Source organism: Haliotis rubra, unplaced genomic scaffold, assembly GCF_003918875.1.
Source record: "Haliotis rubra isolate DU_JTF1 unplaced genomic scaffold, ASM391887v1 Scf378, whole genome shotgun sequence".
Taxonomy (NCBI): Eukaryota; Metazoa; Mollusca; class Gastropoda; order Lepetellida; family Haliotidae; genus Haliotis; species Haliotis rubra.
The window spans coordinates 294,811-318,144 of NW_025767055.1; the positions used below are offsets into that span (position 1 = coordinate 294,811).

A 23,334-nucleotide genomic window follows, 5' to 3' on the forward strand; every position below is an offset into this window, starting at 1 on the left:
AAGATCTTCATAGCAAAATGTGTTTCAAAAGCAGTTTGGGAACATGTTTCTATAGAGATGCCAACCCTGAATCTAAGGAAAACAGAGTCATGACTGGCTGAAAGCCAGGCCTGAGCACCAAAGGATGCGAGTTGAGGGTGAGCGCGTGGTCGGCTCTGCCATTTTGTTTCACTTTCATACGGACTATGACATGCATTCGGAAAAACTTTGTGAAACTTCATCGTAAATAACACGCAATATACACAATTGACACCCAAAGGATCACACGCTAAACTTCTGAATGCTTTTACACGTGTTCACTCAAATATATCACCGGTGACTTACGAAATTGTATACCATAAAAATAAATTCAGAATTTCTCTCTAAAAAATGGGGAGTTTTTTAAAGTGAAATCGGAGAGCAGATTTTGTATTTGAAAATCGGAGTAACTCCGCCAAAATGGGAGTGGTTGGCATCTCTGCACCTATATTTCAGCTTATCATCAGTAAATATCTGTCTGGATCTGTGTGTCAAAAAGCCACCTGTCTGCTGGCCTGGGGACAGCAACACATCAGGAGGACCTGGATTCTGAAATATCTCTAGCCTGAATGGTTTCACTAAATCAAACGTCTGTAAAAATAACCATATTCAACTAATCTGAAATCTGAAACGGGTTGGTAACTTTTAAGAAAATTTAGCCCAACTGGCCAGCACTATTGTGAGACTATTTCACACACTGGACTGACAACAAGATATGTCCATTAATTGTTACAGTCCATGTTTGCTCAACTCTACCTTGCCAGGCTGAAGGCGTCATCGATAAGACCTGCTCTGTCAGCTGCCGTGAAGACCTGGAAACAGGAAGAGTGAGTGAGTGAGTGAGTGAAAGTAATTCAGTGAGTGAGTAAGTGGGCGAGTGAGAAAGCAAGAGTGATTCAGTGAGTGAGAGAGTGAGAGTGAGTGAGTGAGTGAGTGAGAGTAATTCAGTGAGTGAGTAAGTGGGTGAGTGAGAAAGCAAGAGTGATTCAGTGAGTGAGTGAGTGAGAGTAATTCAGTGAGTGGGTGAGAGTAATTCAGTGAGTGGGTGAGAGAGTGAGTAATTCAGTGAGTAAGTGGGTGAGTGAGAAAGCAACAGTGATTCAGTGAGTGAGTGAGTGAGTGAGAGTAATTCAGTGAGTGAGTGAGAGTAATTCAGTGAGTGAGTAAGTGAGAGTGATTCAGTGAGTGAGTGAGAAAGTGAGAGTGATTCAGTGAGAGAGTAATTCAGTGAGTGAGTGAGTGAGAAAGTGAGAGTGATTCAGTGAGTGAGTGAGAAAGTGAGAGTGATTCAGTGAGTGAGTCAGCTTTACATCACTTTGCGTAATATTCCATCAATATCATGTTAAAGGATTCCTATATGTGCAGTTTCAAAACCATGTGTTCAGCAAGACAAGTGAGACAAAGGACAGACGAAGCTACCCAAAATCCCTGGCCAGTGAGCATGTATAATGATAAACTATTTGGTTTCCATCATGGCAACATCATGGTTTCCATGTGCTTTTCAATCATCAGACATTACTGCTTGAAGATGACATATTCTTTGAACATTTTATGGCCACTACACAAAAATTGTTAATCTGAAGAAAGTCAGGTCGAGATGAGCTCAGTGAGTTGGTTATTTACCTTGTGATTGTCCATGAGCTGCTTGATAAGGTGTTGCCAGTTGGCTGCATCATAGTTGACGCGGTAGAAGCCGTTCATGCCGGAGTTGGCCTTAATCCACTTGATATTTGGGGGCACCGTCGTCTCAGCTGCAAATAGAGAATTTTTGATGAAATATATGTAGGTTTATGTTTTTCCTCTAAATAACCCCCCAAAACAGTAAAGCCATGCTCTGACCTTGTCACTGGCGACAAGGACCTGTAGTCAGTATTGAGACATCAGTTGTCAAGAACAGTGTTAAAACACAAACAATGTAGTCTATTGCAACATACCATTGCGATAGCGGTAGTCCATTGCAACATACCATTGCGATAGCGGTAGTCTATTGCAACATACCATTGCGATAGCGGTAGTCTATTGCAACATACCATTGCGATAGCGGTAGTCTATTGCAACATACCATTGCGATAGCGGTAGTCTATTGCAACATACCATTGCGATAGCGGTAGTCTATTGCAACATACCATTGCAACATACTATTGCGATAGTCTATTGCAACATACCATTTGCGATAGCGATAGTCTATTGCAACATACCATTGCGATAGCGATATAGTCTATTGCAACATACCATTGCGATAGCGGTAGTCTATTGCAACACACCATTGAGATGGCGATAGTCTATTGCAACATACCATTGCGATAGCGATAGTCTATTGCAGCACACTATTGATAGCGGTAGTCTATTGCAACATACTATTGAGATAGCGGTAGTCTATTGCAACATACCATTGCGATAGCGGTAGTCTATTGCAACATACCATTGCAACATACTATTGCGATAGTCTATTGCAACATACCATTGCGATAGCGGTAGTCTATTGCAACATACCATTGCGATAGCGGTAGTCTATTGCAACATACCATTGCGATAGCGGTAGTCTATTGCAACATACCATTGCGATAGCGGTAGTCTATTGCAACATACCATTGCAACATACTATTGCGATAGTCTATTGCAACATACCATTGCGATAGCGGTAGTCTATTGCAACATACCATTGCGATAGCGGTAGTCTATTGCAACATACCATTGCGATAGCGGTAGTCTATTGCAACACACCATTGCGATAGCGGTAGTCTATTGCAACATACCATTGCGATAGCGGTAGTCTATTGCAACATACCATTGCGATAGCGGTAGTCTATTGCAACATACCATTGCAACATACTATTGCGATAGTCTATTGCAACATACCATTGCGATAGCGGTAGTCTATTGCAACATACCATTGCGATAGCGGTAGTCTATTGCAACATACCATTGCGATAGCGATAGTCTATTGCAACACACCATTGCGATAGCGGTAGTCTATTGCAACATACCATTGCGATAGCGGTAGTCTATTGCATCACACTATTGCGGTAGCGGTAGTCTATTGCAACATACTATTGAGATAGCGGTAGTCTATTGCAACATACCATTGCGATAGCGGTAGTCTATTGCAACATACCATTGCAACATACTATTGCGATAGTCTATTGCAACATACCATTGCGATAGCGGTAGTCTATTGCAACATACTATTGCAATAGCGGTAGTCTATTGCAACATACCATTGCGATAGCGGTAGTCTATTGCAACATACCATTGCGATAGCGGTAGTCTATTGCAACATACCATTTGATAGATAGCGGTAGTCTATTGCAACATACCATTGCAACATACTATTGCGATGATAGTCTATTGCAACATACCATTGCGATAGCGGTAGTCTATTGCAACATACCATTGCGATAGCGGTAGTCTATTGCAACATACCATTGCGATAGCGGTAGTCTATTGCAACATACCATTGCAACATACCATTGCGATAGTCTATTGCAACATACCATTGCGATAGCAGTAGTCTATTGCAACATACCATTGCGATAGCGGTAGTCTATTGCAACATACCATTGCAACATACTATTGCGATAGTCTATTGCAACATACCATTGCGATAGTGGTAGTCTATTGCAATATACCATTGCGATAGCGGTAGTCTATTGCAACATACCATTGCGATAGCGGTAGTCTATTGCAACATACCATTGCGATAGCGGTAGTCTATTGCAACATACCATTGCGATAGCGGTAGTCTATTGCAACATACCATTGCAACATACCATTGCGATAGTCTATTGCAACATACCATTGCGATAGCGGTAGTCTATTGCAACATACCATTGCGACAGCGGTAGTCTATTGCAACATACCATTGCGATAGCGGTAGTCTATTGCAACATACCATTGCAACATACTATTGCGATAGTCTATTGCAACATACCATTGCGATAGCGGTAGTCTATTGCAACATACCATTGCGATAGCGGTAGTCTATTGCAACATACCATTGCAACATACTATTGCGATAGTCTACTGTAACATACCATTGCGATAGCGGTAGTCTATTGCAACATACCATTGCGATAGCGGTAGTCTATTGCAACATACCATTGCGATAGCGGTAGTCTATTGCAACATACCATTGTGATAGCGGTAGTCTATTGCAAAATACTATTGTGATAGCGATAGTCTATTGCAACATACTATTGCGATAGCGATAGTCTATTGCAACATACTATTGCGATAGCGATAGTCTATTGCAACATACTATTGCGATAGCGATAGTCTATTGCAACATACTATTGTGATAGCGATAGTCTATTGCAACATACTATTGAGATAGCGATAGTCTATTGCAACATACTATTGTGATAGCGATAGTCTATTGCAACATACTATTGCGATAGCGATAGTCTATTGCAACATACTATTGCGATAGCGATAGTCTATTGCAACATACTATTGAGATAGCGATAGTCTATTGCAACATACTATTGTGATAGCGATAGTCTATTGCAACATACTATTGCTATAGCGATAGTCTATTGCAACATACTATTGGGATAGCGATAGTCTATTGCAACATACTATTGCTATAGCGATAGTCTATTGCAACATACTATTGGGATAGTGATAGTCTATTGCAACATACTATTGGGATAGTGATAGTCTATTGCAACATACTATTGCGATAGCGATAGTCTATTGCAACATACTATTGCTATAGCGATAGTCTATTGCAACATACTATTGGGATAGTGATAGTCTAAAGCAGCATAATAATTGCGATAGTTTGTTCTCTCCTTGAATTTTCTCATCTGAAGTCATTTCCCAAATGAATGTATAGTTTATATGAAATAAAAACAAGCTGAAGCAGTTTCAGTCACTTTCATTAACAAACAAGACACTTGAAACCCAGATCAAGTAAACAGTTAAAACATAAACTCAGTGAAGCTGCAAGTCTGTAGGGGAGGATAATTGTAAAGTGAACGAATCAGATACTACTTGTATTTTGCGCTGCGCATTTATCAACGGAAGTCAATTACTAAACTATCGATAGTCACTCATACTATCGATGCATCAATAGCTTTTCATTTCTACCATCGATTAATTGTTATCGGAGACTCAACAATTGCGGTCCATCGATAGTTCGATCTATCGTTACAGCACTAGCTTTCACTGCACTTGGCAACAGTCAATATTGCTAGCTAATGACAGGCTTTAAATAAATGAGTCCGGGAAAGACAAACCAGTGATAAATATTTGGAGCAAGTCACAAAATCCTTTCACCTGATCCATGTTAGAATTGGTCTTCAGTAACCCACGCTTGTCGTTTGAGGCGACTAAGGGGATCGGGCGGTCAGGCTCGCTGACTTGGTTCACACATGTCATTGTATCCCAACAGCCTAGATCAATGTTCATGCTGTTGATCACTGGATTGTCTGGTTCAGATTATTTACAGACAGCCAACACATAGCTGGAATAATGCTGAGTGTGGCGTAAAACTAAACTCACTAATTACAACCTGCAAATGTTGGGGGCCTATTTTTACTCAGAATCAACACAGAGGTTAGGCATGTTGTCGGACAGTCCTAGATGGATAGAAATATGAGAACTATGACAACAATTATTTCTCCAGATTGTTCTGGAGATACACAATGGCTATACTGTCACCTTTAAGTACAGTGAGCTTCTGACATGGAGTGGCTGTCTGTGACTGCCCTGACGTCATGTTCATCACCAGTACACTACTAGCATGTTGAACACGTGACTCACCTGACGTCATGTTCATCACCAGTACACCACTAGCATGTTGGACACGTGACTCACCAGACGTCATGTTCATCACCAGTACACCACTAGCATGTTGGACACATGACTCACCTGACGTCATGTTCATCACCAGTACACCACTAACATGTTGGACACGTGACTCACCTGACGTCATGTTCATCACCAGTACACCACTAGCATGTTGGACACGTGACTCACCAGACGTCATGTTCATCACCAGTACACCACTAGCATGTTGGACACGTGACTCACCAGAGCGTCATGTTCATCACCAGTACACCACAAGCATGTTGGACACGTGACTCACCTGACGTCATGTTCATCACCAGTACACCACTAGCATGTTGTACACATGACTAGCCTGACGTCATGTTCATCACCAATACACCACTAGCATGTTGTTCACGTGTCTCACCTGACGTCATGTTCATCACCAGTACACCACTAGCATGTTGCACACGTGACTCACCTGATGTCATGTTCATCACCAGTACACCACAAGCATGTTGGACACGTGACTCACCTGACGTCATGTTCATCCAGGTGAGTTGGTGAGTCTGGTTGTCGGCGCTGGTGACGAGAGTGAGGGGGATGTACCACTTGTACCTGCAACAAACTCACACTGTCAGTCAAGCTTTGTGAACATTATCCATACGGTCATTATACTTGTTAGCAATGACGAGATACTATATCTACATATATCTAATACCCGTGATTCTCCAGGTTAGAATTGGTCTTAAGTAATCCATGCTTGTCGTAAGAGGCGACTAACAGGATCGGGTGGTCAGGCTCACTGACTTGGTTGACACATGTCATTGGTTCCCAATTGCATAGCTCATGCTGTTGATCACTGGATTGTCTGGTTCATATTTGATTATCTACAGACTGCCACCATATAGCTGGAATATTGCTGAGTGTGGCATAAAATACAACTCACTCACATATATCTAATAAACTGTATTACATTACAGTGAGTGAGTTTAGTTTCACGCCGCTTTTAGCAATATTCCAGCAGTATCATGGCGGGAGACACCAGAGATGGGCTCCATGCATTCTACCCATCCTAATACATGAGAACAAGTGTGGAAGTGTTATTGACTGACTTGAAATCAGAGCTAGGGACGGCATCGTTAGTGTGAGCAGCGTTGAGGAGGAAGCGGTCCTGTGTGAGGGAGAGGAGAGTCCCGGTCTGTTTCACGGTCACCACGGGGTACCCCATCTGTTTGGTCCATGTGTCCATCACGGCCTTGATGTCCACGTGTAGGTTCGGGTTAGCCTGCACAACAAACGAGTCTCAGAAGGATCTGTCCCACAAAACACTACACACATGGCATTCATCCATACAATTGTCAGCAATGAAGGCAGGGGTGGAAATAACCCATTGCCCGACGTCCGAGTCCAGTGTTTTTTCTGTCGGGCAAGCAAATTTGTATATCACACTGTACCGGTGTCCAGTTGACTTACCAATGTTAATTATGTTGTTTATCTAAAAAATCAGAAAGAAAATGGTCGGTATAGTGGAAAAATTATCAGGGCAAGTGATTTTACATGTGCCACTGTACCAGAGTACACTAGCAATTTTAAAGTTATTTCCAGCCCTGGAAGGCATTCACAATCTCTGACAAGGTCATGCATGTTATGTGAAACAATTTCTTTATTATATCCACAAGACATTTCAGGTCTATTTCTTGCAAATCAGTGGTCCATTCCACAAAGCAATCGTAGCGCTAAGGTGATCGTATCATTTGGCCATTCAATTTTAGCAAATTAAAACGATTCACTTGCTCTATGATACAACTTCACTTTTTTATCATCCAAAATTGTGTTCCACAGGAGATATTGCTTGTGTGAGTTCATATGATATCTCACAGGAGATATTGTTTTGACAGTAGATTTTGTACAATGCCCTGACAATGCTATGATGTCAGGAACTTGATGACATTACAATGTTTAGACATCACTGCACTGCAAGTCTAATGGCCGTACCATGTTCAGAGATGTACATTTTTCATTGACAACTAATGAATAGTGATTTTTGATGATAAATAGAATCTCACCCTCGTGTCTTCTGATATCAACAAGCCTCGGCAAACCCCGGATATTTGTAACATTATCAACTCATGTTAATATAACTGATATCAGAAGACACTTGGGTGAGATTCTCTGTATATCCTCAAGACATTTCAGGGCTACTTGTTGCTTCATTGAATCAAATTCCGATCATATACGAGATGAAGTAGCAAGTAGTGGAGATGGTTGGGGAAGAGGAGAAGTAGCTGAGTCAGTGCCTGACCAAACATGACAGCAAGCCTCACGATCAACATTGCTTTTGCAGGTACATAAAAACAGGTTCGGACTTCACGTTAAGTCCACACCCAGTGTTCGCGAATGGTGTTTCAAAGTCACAGGACATTGGGTCCTGTAAGTTTCAGATGTCTGTCTGACCCATTGAAAATGCACAGGACCCAAAGAATAAAATTAAACACACATTTAAGATTTAATATTTCTTATAATTGACATTGAAATTATTAACAAACATAAGATTTATCAACAGCAAATAAGTGTCTCATGTCACATAAAACAACTTCAGTCAAAGTCATTGTGAAATATACAGTCAGACACTGGGGCCGGCGGGTTGTAGACTTCTGTCTGACCGTTGGCGAATCTGCCGCATTTGTCAGAGGGTCAGACGCTATTCGTGAACACTGCACACCTGTTCATGCTAGCTAAAATGGTTAATTATATAACAATGACAGCATGTTATCAGACATCTGCAGATCATCGTTGATCATTGGATCATCAAGTTCAGTAACATGCAGGTGATTAAGTTGTGTAACTTACATCCTGGAGAGCTGCCCAGAGGTCGTCCGTGCGAGCGTTGTTGTACTTGTGGATGGTCAGGTAGTGAGTGAGTCCGGCCTTGAACTTGCTCTGTCCCAGGATGTTCCTCAACATGCGCAGCACTGACCCGCCCTGGACACCAACAGAGTCAGCAAACCTGGCTTTATTACCTTGTAGCTGTCTAGTGAGTGAGTACGGTTTTATGCTGCTTTTAGCAATATTCCAGCAATATCACAGCAGGAGACACCAGAAATGGGCTTCACACATTGTACCCATGTGGGGAATCAACATAACATATAGTGAGTGCTTTAAGTGAATCTTAACTTTTGATGGGTAGTATAGTATATACACTGTACATACTAGACATCATCCCTCGTAATAACGCTCTTCGCGATACCGCGGATTTGGTTAAACTGCGGGGTAATCCGTGGCTCTCATTAAAAAAGTTGCCCAGCGATAACACATCTTCACGTCAATGGAAATAGCCTATCAACAAATCCACCGTTGTGCTCAGGTCAATCACTTTGTAAACTAGCGAAAATTCAGTGTGGATTACAATAAACATGATAAACAGTGTTTATTACAATAAACATGATAAACAGTGTTTATTGTATATATCCTTGCATTATGGGTTCTCAGATGCTTAAAAACATTCAGGGTTTTCTTGAATATCACAATAACAATTGTAAAAACCTATAAAAGACAACTTAATCATAAAGACATGCCATCAGCCTTGTACTTACGATGTCTGCTGTGATGCAACACACTGCGCTATAGCGCCAAGACCCGCGTTATGGCGAGGGATGACTGTATATACACTGAATAACATTAGTTGAATTCTCTGTATTACAATTGTATGAAAGCTTGGTATTCCTGCCTGAAGAGTTACCTGCTTCAAGCTGCTTCAAATTAGATGAAGGTTTGGTTTCATTGGTTTGTTATTTAACACTGCAATCAGCAATATTCCAGCTATATGGTGGCAGTCTGTAAATAATCGAGTCTGGACCAGACAATCAGCAATATTCCAGCTATATGGTGGCGGTCTGTAAATAATCGAGTCTGGACCAGACAATCAGCAATATTCCAGCTATATGGTGGCAATCTGTAAATAATCGAGTCTGGACCAGACAATCAGCAATATTCCAGCTATATGGTGGCAATCTGTAAATAATCGAGTCTGGACCAGACAATCAGCAATATTCCAGCTATATGGTGGCAATCTGTAAATAATCGAGTCTGGACCAGACAATCAGCAATATTCCAGCTATATGGTGGCAGTCTGTAAATAATCGAAGTCTGGACCAGACAATCCAGTCATCAATTGCATGAGCATTGATCCACGTAATTGGGATACGATGACAAGTGTCAACCAAGTCAGCGAGCCTGACCACCCGATCCCATTAGTAGACTCTTATGACAAGCATTGGTTACTGAAGACCAATTCTAACCTGGATCTTCACGAAGGGATAAAGTTGCCAGTATTGTACTTAGAAGAAATCAAGGAATATTTATTAGGGAGGCCCTTTCCAAGGTTGAAATAAAGTAAAGCTGCCCGCGACAATATTTTTTAAAAAGCCATTGCCCGAGAACCAATTTTTTAAATATATTTTAAGGGTTACACCCATATTTCTTATTACTACCCAACTGTTAAGACATTCTTCACTATGCATACTATGGACTGAAATCTGGCCTTGGCAATATATATAGCTCACCTTGCTGTACGAGATTTTGTCAAAAATCTCATTGATCTCCTCAGGGTTGTCGACGGGGACATGGATGGCGTGAGAGTTGCTCATGCTGTCGAGGTACATGGCTGACAGGAGGTCCTCTGTCACAAACTGGTCATGCTGGAGCATAGAATGGTGTTAACATAGAGATTGATTGATTGATTGATTGATTGATTGATTGATTGATTGATTGATTGATTAACAACGCACTCAGCAATATATGGCGGCGGTCTGTTAATACTCGAGTCTGGACCAGACAATCAAGTGATCAACAGCATGAGCATCAATCCATGCAATTGGGATATGATGACATGTGTCAACCAAGTCAGTGAGCCTGATCCCTTTAGTCACCTCTTACGACAAGCATGGGTTACTGAAGATCAATTTTAACCCGGATCTTCACGGGTATAGAACAGACATACATTTTGGCCTATATTATATATCTTGGGGCATATGCACTCACTTTAGCTTCCTATTGATGCAATAAAAGACTTATTATCCCTTATGACTTGAATCGATAATTGAAACAGAGGCGAACAGTTTCCAAACAGAGAACACTTGCCATAAAAATAGAACATAAACAATTGCTCCATACATCGAAAACTGTCCCACGCAGAGTTGTCAGTGTTTGCCGGACTGGTTTCAATCACAAGTTGTGCGTAGGATGTTCGTAAACAAGGGACATGACTTAAAATAATGTTCGGCTGTTAAAGTGCGCGAGAGTCGATTTAATACAATGTTGCATCAATTCATTCGAACTTTTGAATTTAATATTGTAATCTAAATATGCATGGGTTTTTTAATAAATTATATGGTAGCTTCCCTGAGGGCTGAGAGTTAGTATTATTGAGAGAAATGCATTATTTATTGTTAGAGAAGTTGGGTGTTATATAGTGCCTTTAACACTTCAACCAGTGGGGAGTACCTGAGAAAAACTGTAATTTCTATTAATTTCCAAACAAAACATGGAAAAAGTAATGTGTCAGTTGATGCACAAATTCATCCAGGGGGAGAGACATATCATGCTTCTGAACATTAGCTGAACAGAAGGATGAAGCGCTACAGGCTAGCTTCTGATTAAAAGAAAAGTTTGTTAGTAGAATCAAAAAGATGCTAATTAGGAGATAAACCTACTGTGTGGGAAAATCAGAGGTATATAACGAAATTATAATAGCTCTAAATTTCATTTAAAACCGAACGCGTGGCGTGAGGTTTTAAATGAACAATTTAGAGCTATTATAATTCAAGTTATATACCCTCTGATTTTCCAACACAGTAAGTTTATCTCCATTCTACCATGACAATTTTATGAACAATTTCAGGTGGAGCTCTTTCTCTGGTTACGAGTCAATACATTGAAGCTGGCCTCGCGATTCCAATCTCAAGTGGCATTGCCCGAAACGGGGTGATTGGTGGCAAACCGTCAATGACTAACAAACTCCAGATTCAGTAATAACAAATCACGTTATGTTTTCTCAATGCATCAATCACCAATCATTAACTGATAAGTTGGAAAACATATATCAAATAAGTTTAAAAAGCTTGGTTCACATTTGAAAATTCCACAGTAGACCCTTACCCCACCAGAATAATGGCAGCAACCTCATGGCCTTGACCTTTTCTCGGAAGTCATTGTTTACATTTACGTGCAAATTTGGAAAGATGCGACAGGAGAGCCTATGACAGTTTGAGCAAGGTTAACCTGATTGCATGACTGAGATAGTCTTTGATATCTAATTACTGGTACTGGTACAAAATTTAAGAGTGGAGGCTTTTGCTGTAACGAGGAGTCCGTGGTTAAAATCAATTTAGATACTGTTGAATTTTGCGCCCTGTCAACTTGACGATTTCCGCGACTCTACGTCTGCGTGCGACAGCTGTGATGACTCTTACACACTCATGTGTGTACTTTGTGCTCAAATTCGATTCGTCGGATATTATTTTCTACATTTTGGAAAGTGTTTTGTGACCTAGTGGCTTCAAAGTGTAGTGAATTCAAATTGAATCGGATTCGCTGGCATGTTCGCGAGTCTGTTGACAAAGAGACAGATTTGTGGTGATATTTCGAAAGGATGGATCAGGACATGAGGGTGTACCTCTGGCATAAACACGGTAAGGTAATTTATTATACTTTAATAGACTACTTTAGATCAAGCAGTGTAATGGATAAGAGGATCATGACTAAGCTAAATAACTTTTTTCAATGATATTATACTTTTAGAAAAAAATATGTTGGGCTAAACAGAACGGTTTCGCAGATACTGTAATTGTGTTTTACTACCGCTAAATTTGAAACAGTACAAATTTCAAAATTATCATTTTGTTTGAATTGATAACCCAACTGTTTATTTATGTCGATGGAAGGCATTAAAATTTCTTCGGCGCTCGATGTTAATGCATCCTCCGTTACCGGATCAAGATCAGTGGCGATATCGTTGACGAAAAGCTGATAATAAATTTAACACGGAAATTATATATGTAGCAGTCTATTGCTGGATCTATTCTGACATAACATAGAATCAACGTAAACATATTTGTTTTGCTGAATTTTTATTCTGAAAGCAGACGATGTTTGGATCTTGTTCGACTGAATATTTGTTTCAATACTTTCTCAAGTACTTTTGTATGTATAAACACCTATTGCTGTGATTTACGCAAGTAGTGAGTCGAGCCCGTCATCGCTAAATCCATCTTTAAAGACATATGTGTAATTTCCGACAGCAAAATCGCCGTAATTTATCGATGCATCGGTAGGTTGTTTGGTGTCCGCCATGTTAGTGGGCAGACAAAAATAGTGCATTACCGTAAACCATGTATGATTGCGCACGGAAAACAGAGACCTGTATAACGTGATTATATACCTCTGAATGACTTTAATTAACCAATCACAATCCAGTGTTTACTGATGTCATGGTAGAATACTGTTTATACTGCAGTACATTTAATGTTATAATTTGTCCTTACATTTGAAAATGATTTCTCTCTCTGAGAAGTTTGCAATGGTCAGAGACAAGATACAATTAATATTTAAAATGTAAATACATATGGTTGCCATATTCCTGTATGATATTTGACGTCGTCAGTTTTGTTTTTTCTTAACTGTCAAAGATTGAACAGTCAGGCAAAAAAATTAAATTTCAAAGCTTTCAAATTCATTCCATACACACTACAAATAGGAATGTACTATTCCCATACACACAAAAAACACTAATTGCTATATGGCTGAAAATATTTCACTCACTCCAAACTAAACACAAGTTTAGTCTGAGATTTCAGTGTATGTATGCTGTAGTGTTGGGAATTGGTTAAAATCTCATAATTGATGATTAGTGCATTACAACCAATCAATCATTGAAAATAATTGGTTAGCGTCATTTATGAAATTTGTTAATGCACAAACAAATAAGGAAAAAAACATGTAGTTCTTTTGTCTTTTTTGGGCAAAATTTCACATCTTTAAAGGATGACTAGTATGTTAGGAACATGAATTTCTTGGAGTCTTTAAGATAAATTCAATCATGAATTGTAATGAGCTTGTAGTGCTTATGAAATGTAACAGACAAAACCAACCTTGTGAAAATACTGTTAATGAAAACAAGTGTTCTAGAATTGTTTGGGTTCGATTATGAGAAAACTTGATCGATTGCATGGTCATTTAGATATTTCGACCAATCTTCAATTATTTCAATTAATCGGACCACCACTAGTATGCTGTACTAGTTACATTTGATATTGTATTATATTTGCAGCGCTATGAGCATACACATAGTGTATGGAGTTGGTGCCATATTAAAGACTCATTCTTATTATGATTATTGTACTTACCATATGGAAGTCTGGGTTGATCTGATCTGCACCGATGTACTCAACGTAGCTGGCGAAGCCCTCATTCAGCCATAGGTCGTCCCACCACTCCATGGTGACCAGGTTCCCAAACCACTGTAACAGTGAGTGAGTGAGTTTAGTTTTACGCCACTTTTAGCAATATTCCAGCAATATCACACAATGTACCCATGTGGGAAATCGATCCCGGGTCTTCGGCGTGACAAGGTGAGGTGAGGTGAAATTTGGTTTAACGTCGTGCTTGAGAATATTTCGCTCATATGATGACGTGCATGCGTGTGTATGTGTATGTGCAGCTGCTTGTACTAGCCCAAACTTAAGCTGGTTTTATAGTGCTAGCCCACTGAGATACCATGCCGCGGTGAAGCATGAATACCCCACTCAGACACATTATACTGACTCCGAGCCGACCAGTCCTTGTTGTACCCATTAATGCCGAGCGCCAGGCAGGGACCAACAAGTACAATATTTTAACATCTTTGGGTATGACGCGGTCAGGGATCGAACCCACGACCTTCGGCTCTCCGGGCGGACCCTGCGTGACAAGTGAACGGACAAACAGAGATAGCCTATACTTGCTGGAACAGTGAGCGAGTTAAGTTCTACGCCGCACTCAGCAATATTCCAGCTATATGACGGCGACCTGTAAATAATCGAGTCTGGACCATACAATCCAGTGATCAACAGCATGAGCATCAATCTATGTAATTGGGATACGATGACATGTCAACCAAGTCAGCGAGCCTGACCACCCAATCCCGTTAGTCGGCTCTTACGACAAGCATGGGTTGCTGAAGATCAATTTTAACCCGGATCTTCACGGTTATGGAACAGACATACATGGCCATGGTCTGATGTAAACTCAGCAAGTCACTGCAGGGATCAATCACCAAAGCCTCATGATTGCAGGGGTGGAAATAACCCATTGCCCGACGATCGAGTCCAGTGGTTTTTTCTGTCGGGCAAGCAAATTTGTATATCACACTGTACCGGTGTCCAGTTGACTTTCCAATGTTAATTATGTTCTTTATGTAAAAACCAAGAAAACAGCTGATATAGTGGAAAAATGATCAGGGCAAGTGATTTTACATGTGCCACTGTACCGGAGTACACTAGCAATTTTAAAGTTATTTCCACCCCTGGATTGTACAAGTGCAAGAGCAACAACAACTGGCAATAAATGACACCAGTCACTATGACTGACAATATCTGCAAAGACGACCTTGACCATAGACTAACAACTAGTCTCTGAAATGAACATATTTTACAGGAAAGAGCTCAAAGTGAAAAAAAAAATATAATAATATAATGAAAAGGAGCCCTGAGACTTTCTTCTTTTCCTGAAGCTGTGGAAATCTAGACTTGCCACATTTTCTAGACTTGCGTTGGATTTCTGGGATATATTTGCTTCAGGGGCTGTATGACAGACTACCTTGTCCACTGACAGACAACCTATCATGTGATAGGTACTTTTTATGATATTTTGCATTTTGTCTGTTGAGGTTACCATGCTTCAACTGCCAAAACTATAATCATGTTTCATGAAAGACACAATCACTCCTTCAGCACCTTGATCCAAACCTTTCAAGTGAGTGAGTGAGTGAGTGAGTATGGCTTTATGCCGCTTTTAGCAATATTTAGAACACATTAATGATGCCACAGGGACATATATGTCCTTTCCCTTCAACCCTCAATTTCAAGTCCAATAAAAATCAAAATATCCCACGCACACAAATACACTTCACAGTTTCGAATTCTGCGGGAAATTTCCTGTTTCTTGATACCATCCACTATTATTTTAGACAAAGCTCAAGTGCAAAATGACCTTTCAAAATAGGCTTCATCGAAAATGTCTCCATTTTGACACAGTAATAAATCGCGATTCACAGCGTTATTTGCTGTATGTTTTGTAATGTGAAAATCGGATAATTACTGGGAGTATTGAATTTAAAAAAATAACATATTAATGAACACTGATATCACTTTTACATGAAATCGCTAATGATAATTCTGAAACGCTAGTCGATGAATCTAGAATCGGTTGGGATGTTTTCGAAAAATACACTTACACTAACGGCCGTGAGCTTGCCGCCATATTGGATAGTGTTTACAAAATCACGCTTCAAGGGCGGTATTGAGACGCCTATTACATCAATGTGATATATTTCATATTTAGCTTCAAAAAATGCATCAATGAATTCCCCATACATTTTAGAATCAAACTGCAACTGGTCTTTGTCACCAATGCCAACTGTCTAGATAAAATGAGACTAAACATATTAGTGTGAAAACTAACGCTGTGCTCGAAAAGACTGCACTGGTTCGAAATGTAAACAAAGACAAAAACCTATTTTACACTGTCTAGCATTTTCTGAAATTGTCCAACATTCATCCGTCTATTCATTGCTTGCAATGGCTCAATACCTTTGGAATATGCATGGAAAGAGTATCGTGAGCAAGAAATAGAAATTATAAATAGATACAATGCAATGATTTGATAATTCATAAAAATTGTCAAAGTTTCCATGCAGCGTGACGCCATGACTGACGAAAATCACGCAGAACGACAACGGTAATTATCAGCATTTCTGGCTTTTCTCTTACTTATAGTGAAAACGATAAAACATATAACAATACACAGATAGTCAGAATCATTCTGATTACTTACATGTCATATTTATGGACAAACGATCCCTGAATCAATAGAAGGGACCTTGCAAAATCCTGTGTACCCTTGTCAGCAAAGCCATTTTGTAAGAAATCGGTCAGCTGTAGTGATGTCATACGTCAACATTGTTGTACATATTAGGCAATTTCTTTGAGGTGAAGGTCGGTTGAACAAGAGTAAACACAATCGCCCAATCCTTCCGATTACACTGTCAGTATTATGGTGTATTTTTGCATGATAGTTCAGATACTTTTTCATGAAACTGACTTCAGTATCCACATTTAGCCTTGTTCAATATCATATCATACGCCACAGATAGGGTTTACGGTGTTTTATTCTTTGAAAAAGTTTTGATTGTTTGCATCATATTTACATAAGAAATTGACATATTTAGTGCAATACACCATATTCTAAACCTTTACACAAGTGTTAGACGATCAAACGTAGCCATAATTGCAACTACTTTAGTTCCTATTCAATTTATTTGGACTAATATTGCAATTTCATATGAACTGGTTAATGAACGGTGATTTAATTCAACCTTATATGTAAAACTGATAATATTAATGAAAATGATTTATATATGGTATGAAATGTATATGCACACATATTTAAAGGAATTGTCTTGTTCATTGCATAAATTTGTGTCGCTTTTATAGACAAAAGAATAATGCATATTGATTGGCCAGGTGCTGCTGCTTTGTTGGAAACGCTTTTATGATTCTCTATCATTGTTTTCTATAATATAATCAATTCATATTCGATTAAATAATATTGCGCATGACAGGATATCAAACTCTAACTACATTTATAGGAAAATTGTTGAATATATATATACCATCTCATATACCATCTGTGTTAATTCGACAAATCTTACATCCATATTTTAATATATAGTTCCATATATAAAAGCTATCTTTTGCATCTTTCATTGCATACATGATGAAGAGAAATAGCTACATAATCATAAACAAACAAACTTCTTATCCCAAACAAAATATTCGGGTGTTGAGAAATATTATTTTTATTTATGTTAAGTTGATGCCAAACAGGTGCGTGTTGTTCACAATAAGATACACTGTCAAACCGCTCTAATTGATGATATATTCAGGACACTATTTAAATGGAAAAATCAGTCATTTTATGTTTTGTTTATAGAGTGTTAAATTCTGGACGAGAAGCCGAGACCTTTTATACAATTAATAGAAATTAGGTGAGATATATACTAATCAGCATACCAATGTCGTCCTTTTCCTCGACGTCGCGCAAAATGCATAAAACAAGCAATGACGCCAACTAAAATGTTGTGATATTTTCAGCAATTTCCTTACATTTGAAGATATGGCTAGTATTCTGGTAATAACAATGCAAAATTAGTCAAATTACATCTACACAAACAGGAGAATATGGGAATCTAAGAACTAACTTATATATCGGATAGGGCCATCCAAATCGCTATTACGTGCTTTTCACATGTAAGACGTTGTCATTTTTCTTGTAAATTGTGAAACTACCAAACTGCATCCGCCACATTGGGGAACTTTGAACTGCAATAGTTTGGTTCACCATAAACATAAAATAATGAAAATATAGCCGTCCGTGATCCACAACAAATTTTCTCCAATTGACCTGAGTTACATTGACCTAGTGTTAATTAAATGGGCTTCACACATTGTACCCATGTGATATAAAAGGGAATTGAACCATTTAGCAGGTCTTCTGCCAAGGTGACGATAGGAAATTTAATATTCTACATTTCAATACGCTAGATCCAACCACTAGGCTACCCCTGAAAAAACTCTCAGCCAGGGGTTAAATGGGCTTCACCCCAAACCCTTTCAAAGCTTTCAAAGCAGGATCCCCACTAGAGAAGGTATCTACCAAGTTTAATGATATCTGCATTTACACTTGTTGACAAAGTGTAATGTTGTGACTTTGACCTGTTACCTTCAACGACATCTGGAAAATGTCTGCATAAACATATCCTCTATTGTCAATAACCAGTTTATAAAATCAAAGGAACTTCACTCGTGATAGCAGGCAGAATATAAAGCAGTCTTGTTTCACAGAGCCACAACAATTTGTACTTTAACTGTGGCCATCCAACCCTACTCTTGTTACCAACAAAGGACTTGGGACCTGAAACACTGATTCCAGTTTACAGATCCATACCTGATGTGCTAACTCATGGGCAACAACTGTTGCTACCCACTGCTTGTTGCCTAGCGACGACACATTGGGGTCATACAAAATGGCTGTCATTCTGTATGTGATCAGCCCCCAGTTCTCCATGGCACCAGCAGCAAAGTCAGGAATGGCTATCAGATCTGTAAAACAGAAAACCTTCCATGAAAAACAATATACAGGAAGGATGGAAGTCCTATACCATTGATAAGATCAGACAGTTCTACATCTGAGTCGGACAAGGGATCTGATTTGTTCCATGGATCTTATTCTTACAATGGATCCGAGCTATACTCATGATGTATCCGAGTTCTGTCACAGACCTGAGTGTTATTATGAAGCCGGGTCCTTCACTGAATCGGAATTTTATGGTGGATCTGAGTCCTACCACAGACCTGTGGTTTAAATGGGCTCCATGTGTTAATACAGAGCTATATTTTAAATTGGCTCCATGTGTTAATACAGAACTATATTTTAAATTGGCTCCATGTGTTAATACAGATCTATGTTTTAAATTGGCTCCATGTGTTAATACAGAGCTATATTTTAAATGGGCTCCATGTGTTAATACAGAACTATATTTTAAAGTGGCTCCATGTGTTAATACAGAACTATATTTTAAATGGGCTCCATGTGTTAATACAGAGCTATATTTTAAATGGGCTCCATGTGTTAATACAGAACTATATTTTAAATTGGCTCCATGTGTTAATACAGAGCTATATTTTAAATGGGCTCCATGTGTTAATACAGAACTATATTTTAAATTGGCTCCATGTGTTAATACAGAACTATATTTTAAATGGGCTCCATGTGTTAATACAGAGCTATATTTTAAATTGGCTCCATGTGTTAATACAGAACTATATTTTAAATGGGCTCCATGTGTTAATACAGAGCTATATTTTAAATGGGCTCCATGTGTTAATACAGAACTATATTTTAAATGGGCTCCATGTGTTAATACAGAACTATATTTTAAATTGGCTCCATGTCCTAATGCAGATGTTATAAATTGGCTCCATGTCCTAGCACAGATCTATATTATAAATTGGATCCAAGCCCTAACACAGATCTATGTTATAAATTGGATCGCTGTCCAAACACAGATCTGTGGTTTAAACTTTACACAAGCTACCGCATGTACCACATTGAAGTATGAAGTTATCTGCTCTAATATACCAGAAGTATTTAAAAAAAACAACCAAAAGACCATCAAGCCAAAATAATACCTCCTACATTGCCACTACAACAAGCGTGAGTGTAACCCTATTATCTCCCATCAGTTACGGACATCTCACCTTGTTTGGGCAGAGGGTATTTGACACCAAAGAAGGAGTTGTAGTATTCTAGGACCGACACAGCTCCGTCCAGGGCAAAGTTTGCTTGGCTGATCAGCTCACTCGGAGCATACACGCTCACCTGCAAAGGAAAGTAGGAAGTTTCATAAACACAGTCATACCAAGGATTAATTTTCAAAAGGATGCGAAGTTTCATTGGTATTTTTTGTCCAAAACACACACTGACCATATGAACTTTAATGCTATGAATGTCCTGATTCATATATAGACAATATTCTAAGGATCCACGTTCACCCTTACAGCAAGTGCAGAAGCCATTGATGGGTTGATAGACACCAGCTAACCATTCAGGCATTGTTTAATAGGCCATAAAGTTCAATACTGTATTTGAAAAACTTCAGATGTATTTTCAGAGACCACAGTTACACCCTCCTCCCCCCTTAAGTTTTACCATGACCAAAAAGCAAATAGGAGAATATAGTGCCTTGTCTAAATGGGCTGTTCTGTCTGTGCTAAGTTTTTCAGGGTGACTTTTGATAGCTTAATTGAAAGATCAGGCATTGTACTTTATTGCAAAAATTTTATTGTCCACAATCTGCACATGGTATTGACCCCAGCCTTCCATGATTTGACCCTTAGTTCAAGGCTGTTTTGTGTGTTTTGGCTCGAAACTTCCGGTGACCATTGTAAATACTGGATACAGCAAAATATGACGGTGGATCCAGGCTGATATTCTGCCAGCTTAGTGACAAGTGGCAGGTTTGTCAGCATGCAAAAGGAGAACAGCCTATGACCGATATTAATTATGGTGGACTGGCATGTCACTGTAGATAGCAAAGAACGAAAATAATAGTGGAAAATCATTTTTTTGACTATTAAACAGCTGGGGAGCTTATCTGACTGGGATCCCACAGGGTAAAAACACTGAATACATAACACTACATACCTTCACTCCATCAGAGGTAGTTTTAGAGATGTTAGCGAAGTCACACACAACAAAGGCGACAAGGTAGGTGCTCATCTTCACACTGGTGTCGTAGTTGTCTAGTAGCAGACCTGTGTTGTCATATTGCTCCGTCTTCTTCACTCCATCAGGGCATGTTAAACAGTGATATGTGCTGTTTGTCTCGCACAATGTTCAGCGTGAAGTTCGCCTTCAGCTCCGGCTCATCAAAGCATGGGAACGCTGCTCTAGCATCTGTCGGCTCAAAGTGGGTTGTTGCGATATCCCTTTATAAAACACGGAAAGGAAGTCAGTATTACAGGTCATGTTGTTTTCTTTACAAAGCAATATTCCAGCTTTATAATGATAAAGCAGGAAAAGCCTATAATTTTATAAATTATTTTTTTTTTTTTTAAAACATTTTTATTGTTTTAAAAAAACATTTTAGAGATCTTTAAAAACATCAACAATGGTCATTTCGGTTACAATCATACAAATCACGATTTACAAATCATATAAACAATCCATGACATAAAGGTAAGGTGAGGTGAAATTGGGTTTAAAGTGCTTGAAAATATTTCGCTCATATGACGACGTGCATGCGTGTGTATGTGTATGTACGGCTGCTTGTACTACTGGCTTTATAGTGCCAGCTCACTGAGATACCATGCGGCAGTGAAGCATGAATACCCCACTCAGACACATTATACTGACTCCGAGCCGACCAGTCCTTGTTGTACCCATTAATGCCGAGCGCCAGGCAGGGACCAACAAGTACCATATTTTAACGTCTTTTGGTATGACGCGGTCGGGGATCCAACCCGCGACCTTCCGCTCTCGGGGCGGATGCTCTAACCACTACACCACAGAGGCGGTCCATGACATAAAGACCAAAACTTATCATATTATCATGGTAGTAATGTCTAAGTTAATTCTGGAAAACATGAAAACATGTTTTTGAATCTGCTTCCAAAAATGAGGTTTTTGAAGATAATAATTAGGGGTGTCTACTGACAGGGAAACAACTATTGTGATAGTCTGTTGGAACATACTATTGTGATAGCGATAGTCTATTGTGATCAACTATTGCAAAACTATCGCAATAGTTATTTTCTCTTTGAAACGTCTCATTTGAAGTTATTTCCCAAATGAATGTATAGTTTATATGAAATAAATACAAGCTGAAGTAGTTTCAGTCTCTTTTTAATAACTGACAAGAAACTTGAAACCCAGATCAAGTAAACAGTTAACAGGGGTGGATAACTCTAAAACAAAGTGAACGAATTTTGTATTTCCTGTATTTTGCGCTGTGCATTTATCAACGGAAGTCAATTACTAAACTATCAATAGTCACACATACTATTGATGCATCGATAGTTTTTCGTTTCTATCATCGATTAATTGCTATCGGAGACCAACAATTGCAATCCATCAATAGTTCGATGCATCTTTACAGCCCTAATGATAATAACATTGAGAGGGTTATTGTTCTTGTTGGAAAAACAAGCAATACTTTTTGTTAATTTAGCAATAATTTTAGTCAGATTTCAAGTTTTTGCCAGATATGATTAACTTTGCTGCAAGACCAGAAAAAGTGAGGTAAGGTGAGGTGAAATTGGGTTTTATGTCGTGCTTGAGAATATTTCGCTCATATGACGACATGCATGCGTGTATGTGTGTGTGCATGTGCGTCTGCTTGTATTAGCCCAGACTTAAGCTGGTTTTATAGTGCTAGCCCACTGAGATACCATGCCGCAGTGAAGCATGAATACCCGACTCAGACACTTTATACTGACTCCGAGCCGACCAGTCCTTATTGTACCCATTAATGCTGAGTGCCAGACAGGGACCAACAAGTACCAAATTTTAACGTCTTTTGGTATGACGCAGTCGGGGATCGAACCCACGACCTTCCACTCTCTGGGCGGAAGCTCTAACCACTACACCACGGAGGCGGTCCCAGAAAATGTGATCAAGCCTATATAAACAATCCTGATTAGTCTGGATCACGCATTCCATTGATTG

At 39.3% G+C, this 23,334-nt stretch overlaps 1 protein-coding gene across 1 annotated transcript in view; it reads right to left on the reverse strand.

Annotated features, from left to right (window-relative positions):
* The window catches only part of LOC124286184 (endoplasmic reticulum aminopeptidase 1-like), a 49,940-nt gene that overhangs the window by 15,011 nt on the left and 11,595 nt on the right, over positions 1-23,334 (reverse strand). The window contains 11 exon segments of the mRNA XM_046722530.1: positions 775-830; positions 1,642-1,769; positions 6,326-6,408; positions 6,906-7,078; positions 8,644-8,775; positions 10,356-10,490; positions 14,196-14,309; positions 19,054-19,208; positions 20,367-20,487; positions 21,313-21,450; positions 21,452-21,596. Coding sequence (XP_046578486.1) covers positions 775-830; positions 1,642-1,769; positions 6,326-6,408; positions 6,906-7,078; positions 8,644-8,775; positions 10,356-10,490; positions 14,196-14,309; positions 19,054-19,208; positions 20,367-20,487; positions 21,313-21,450; positions 21,452-21,596 — 1,380 coding nt within the window.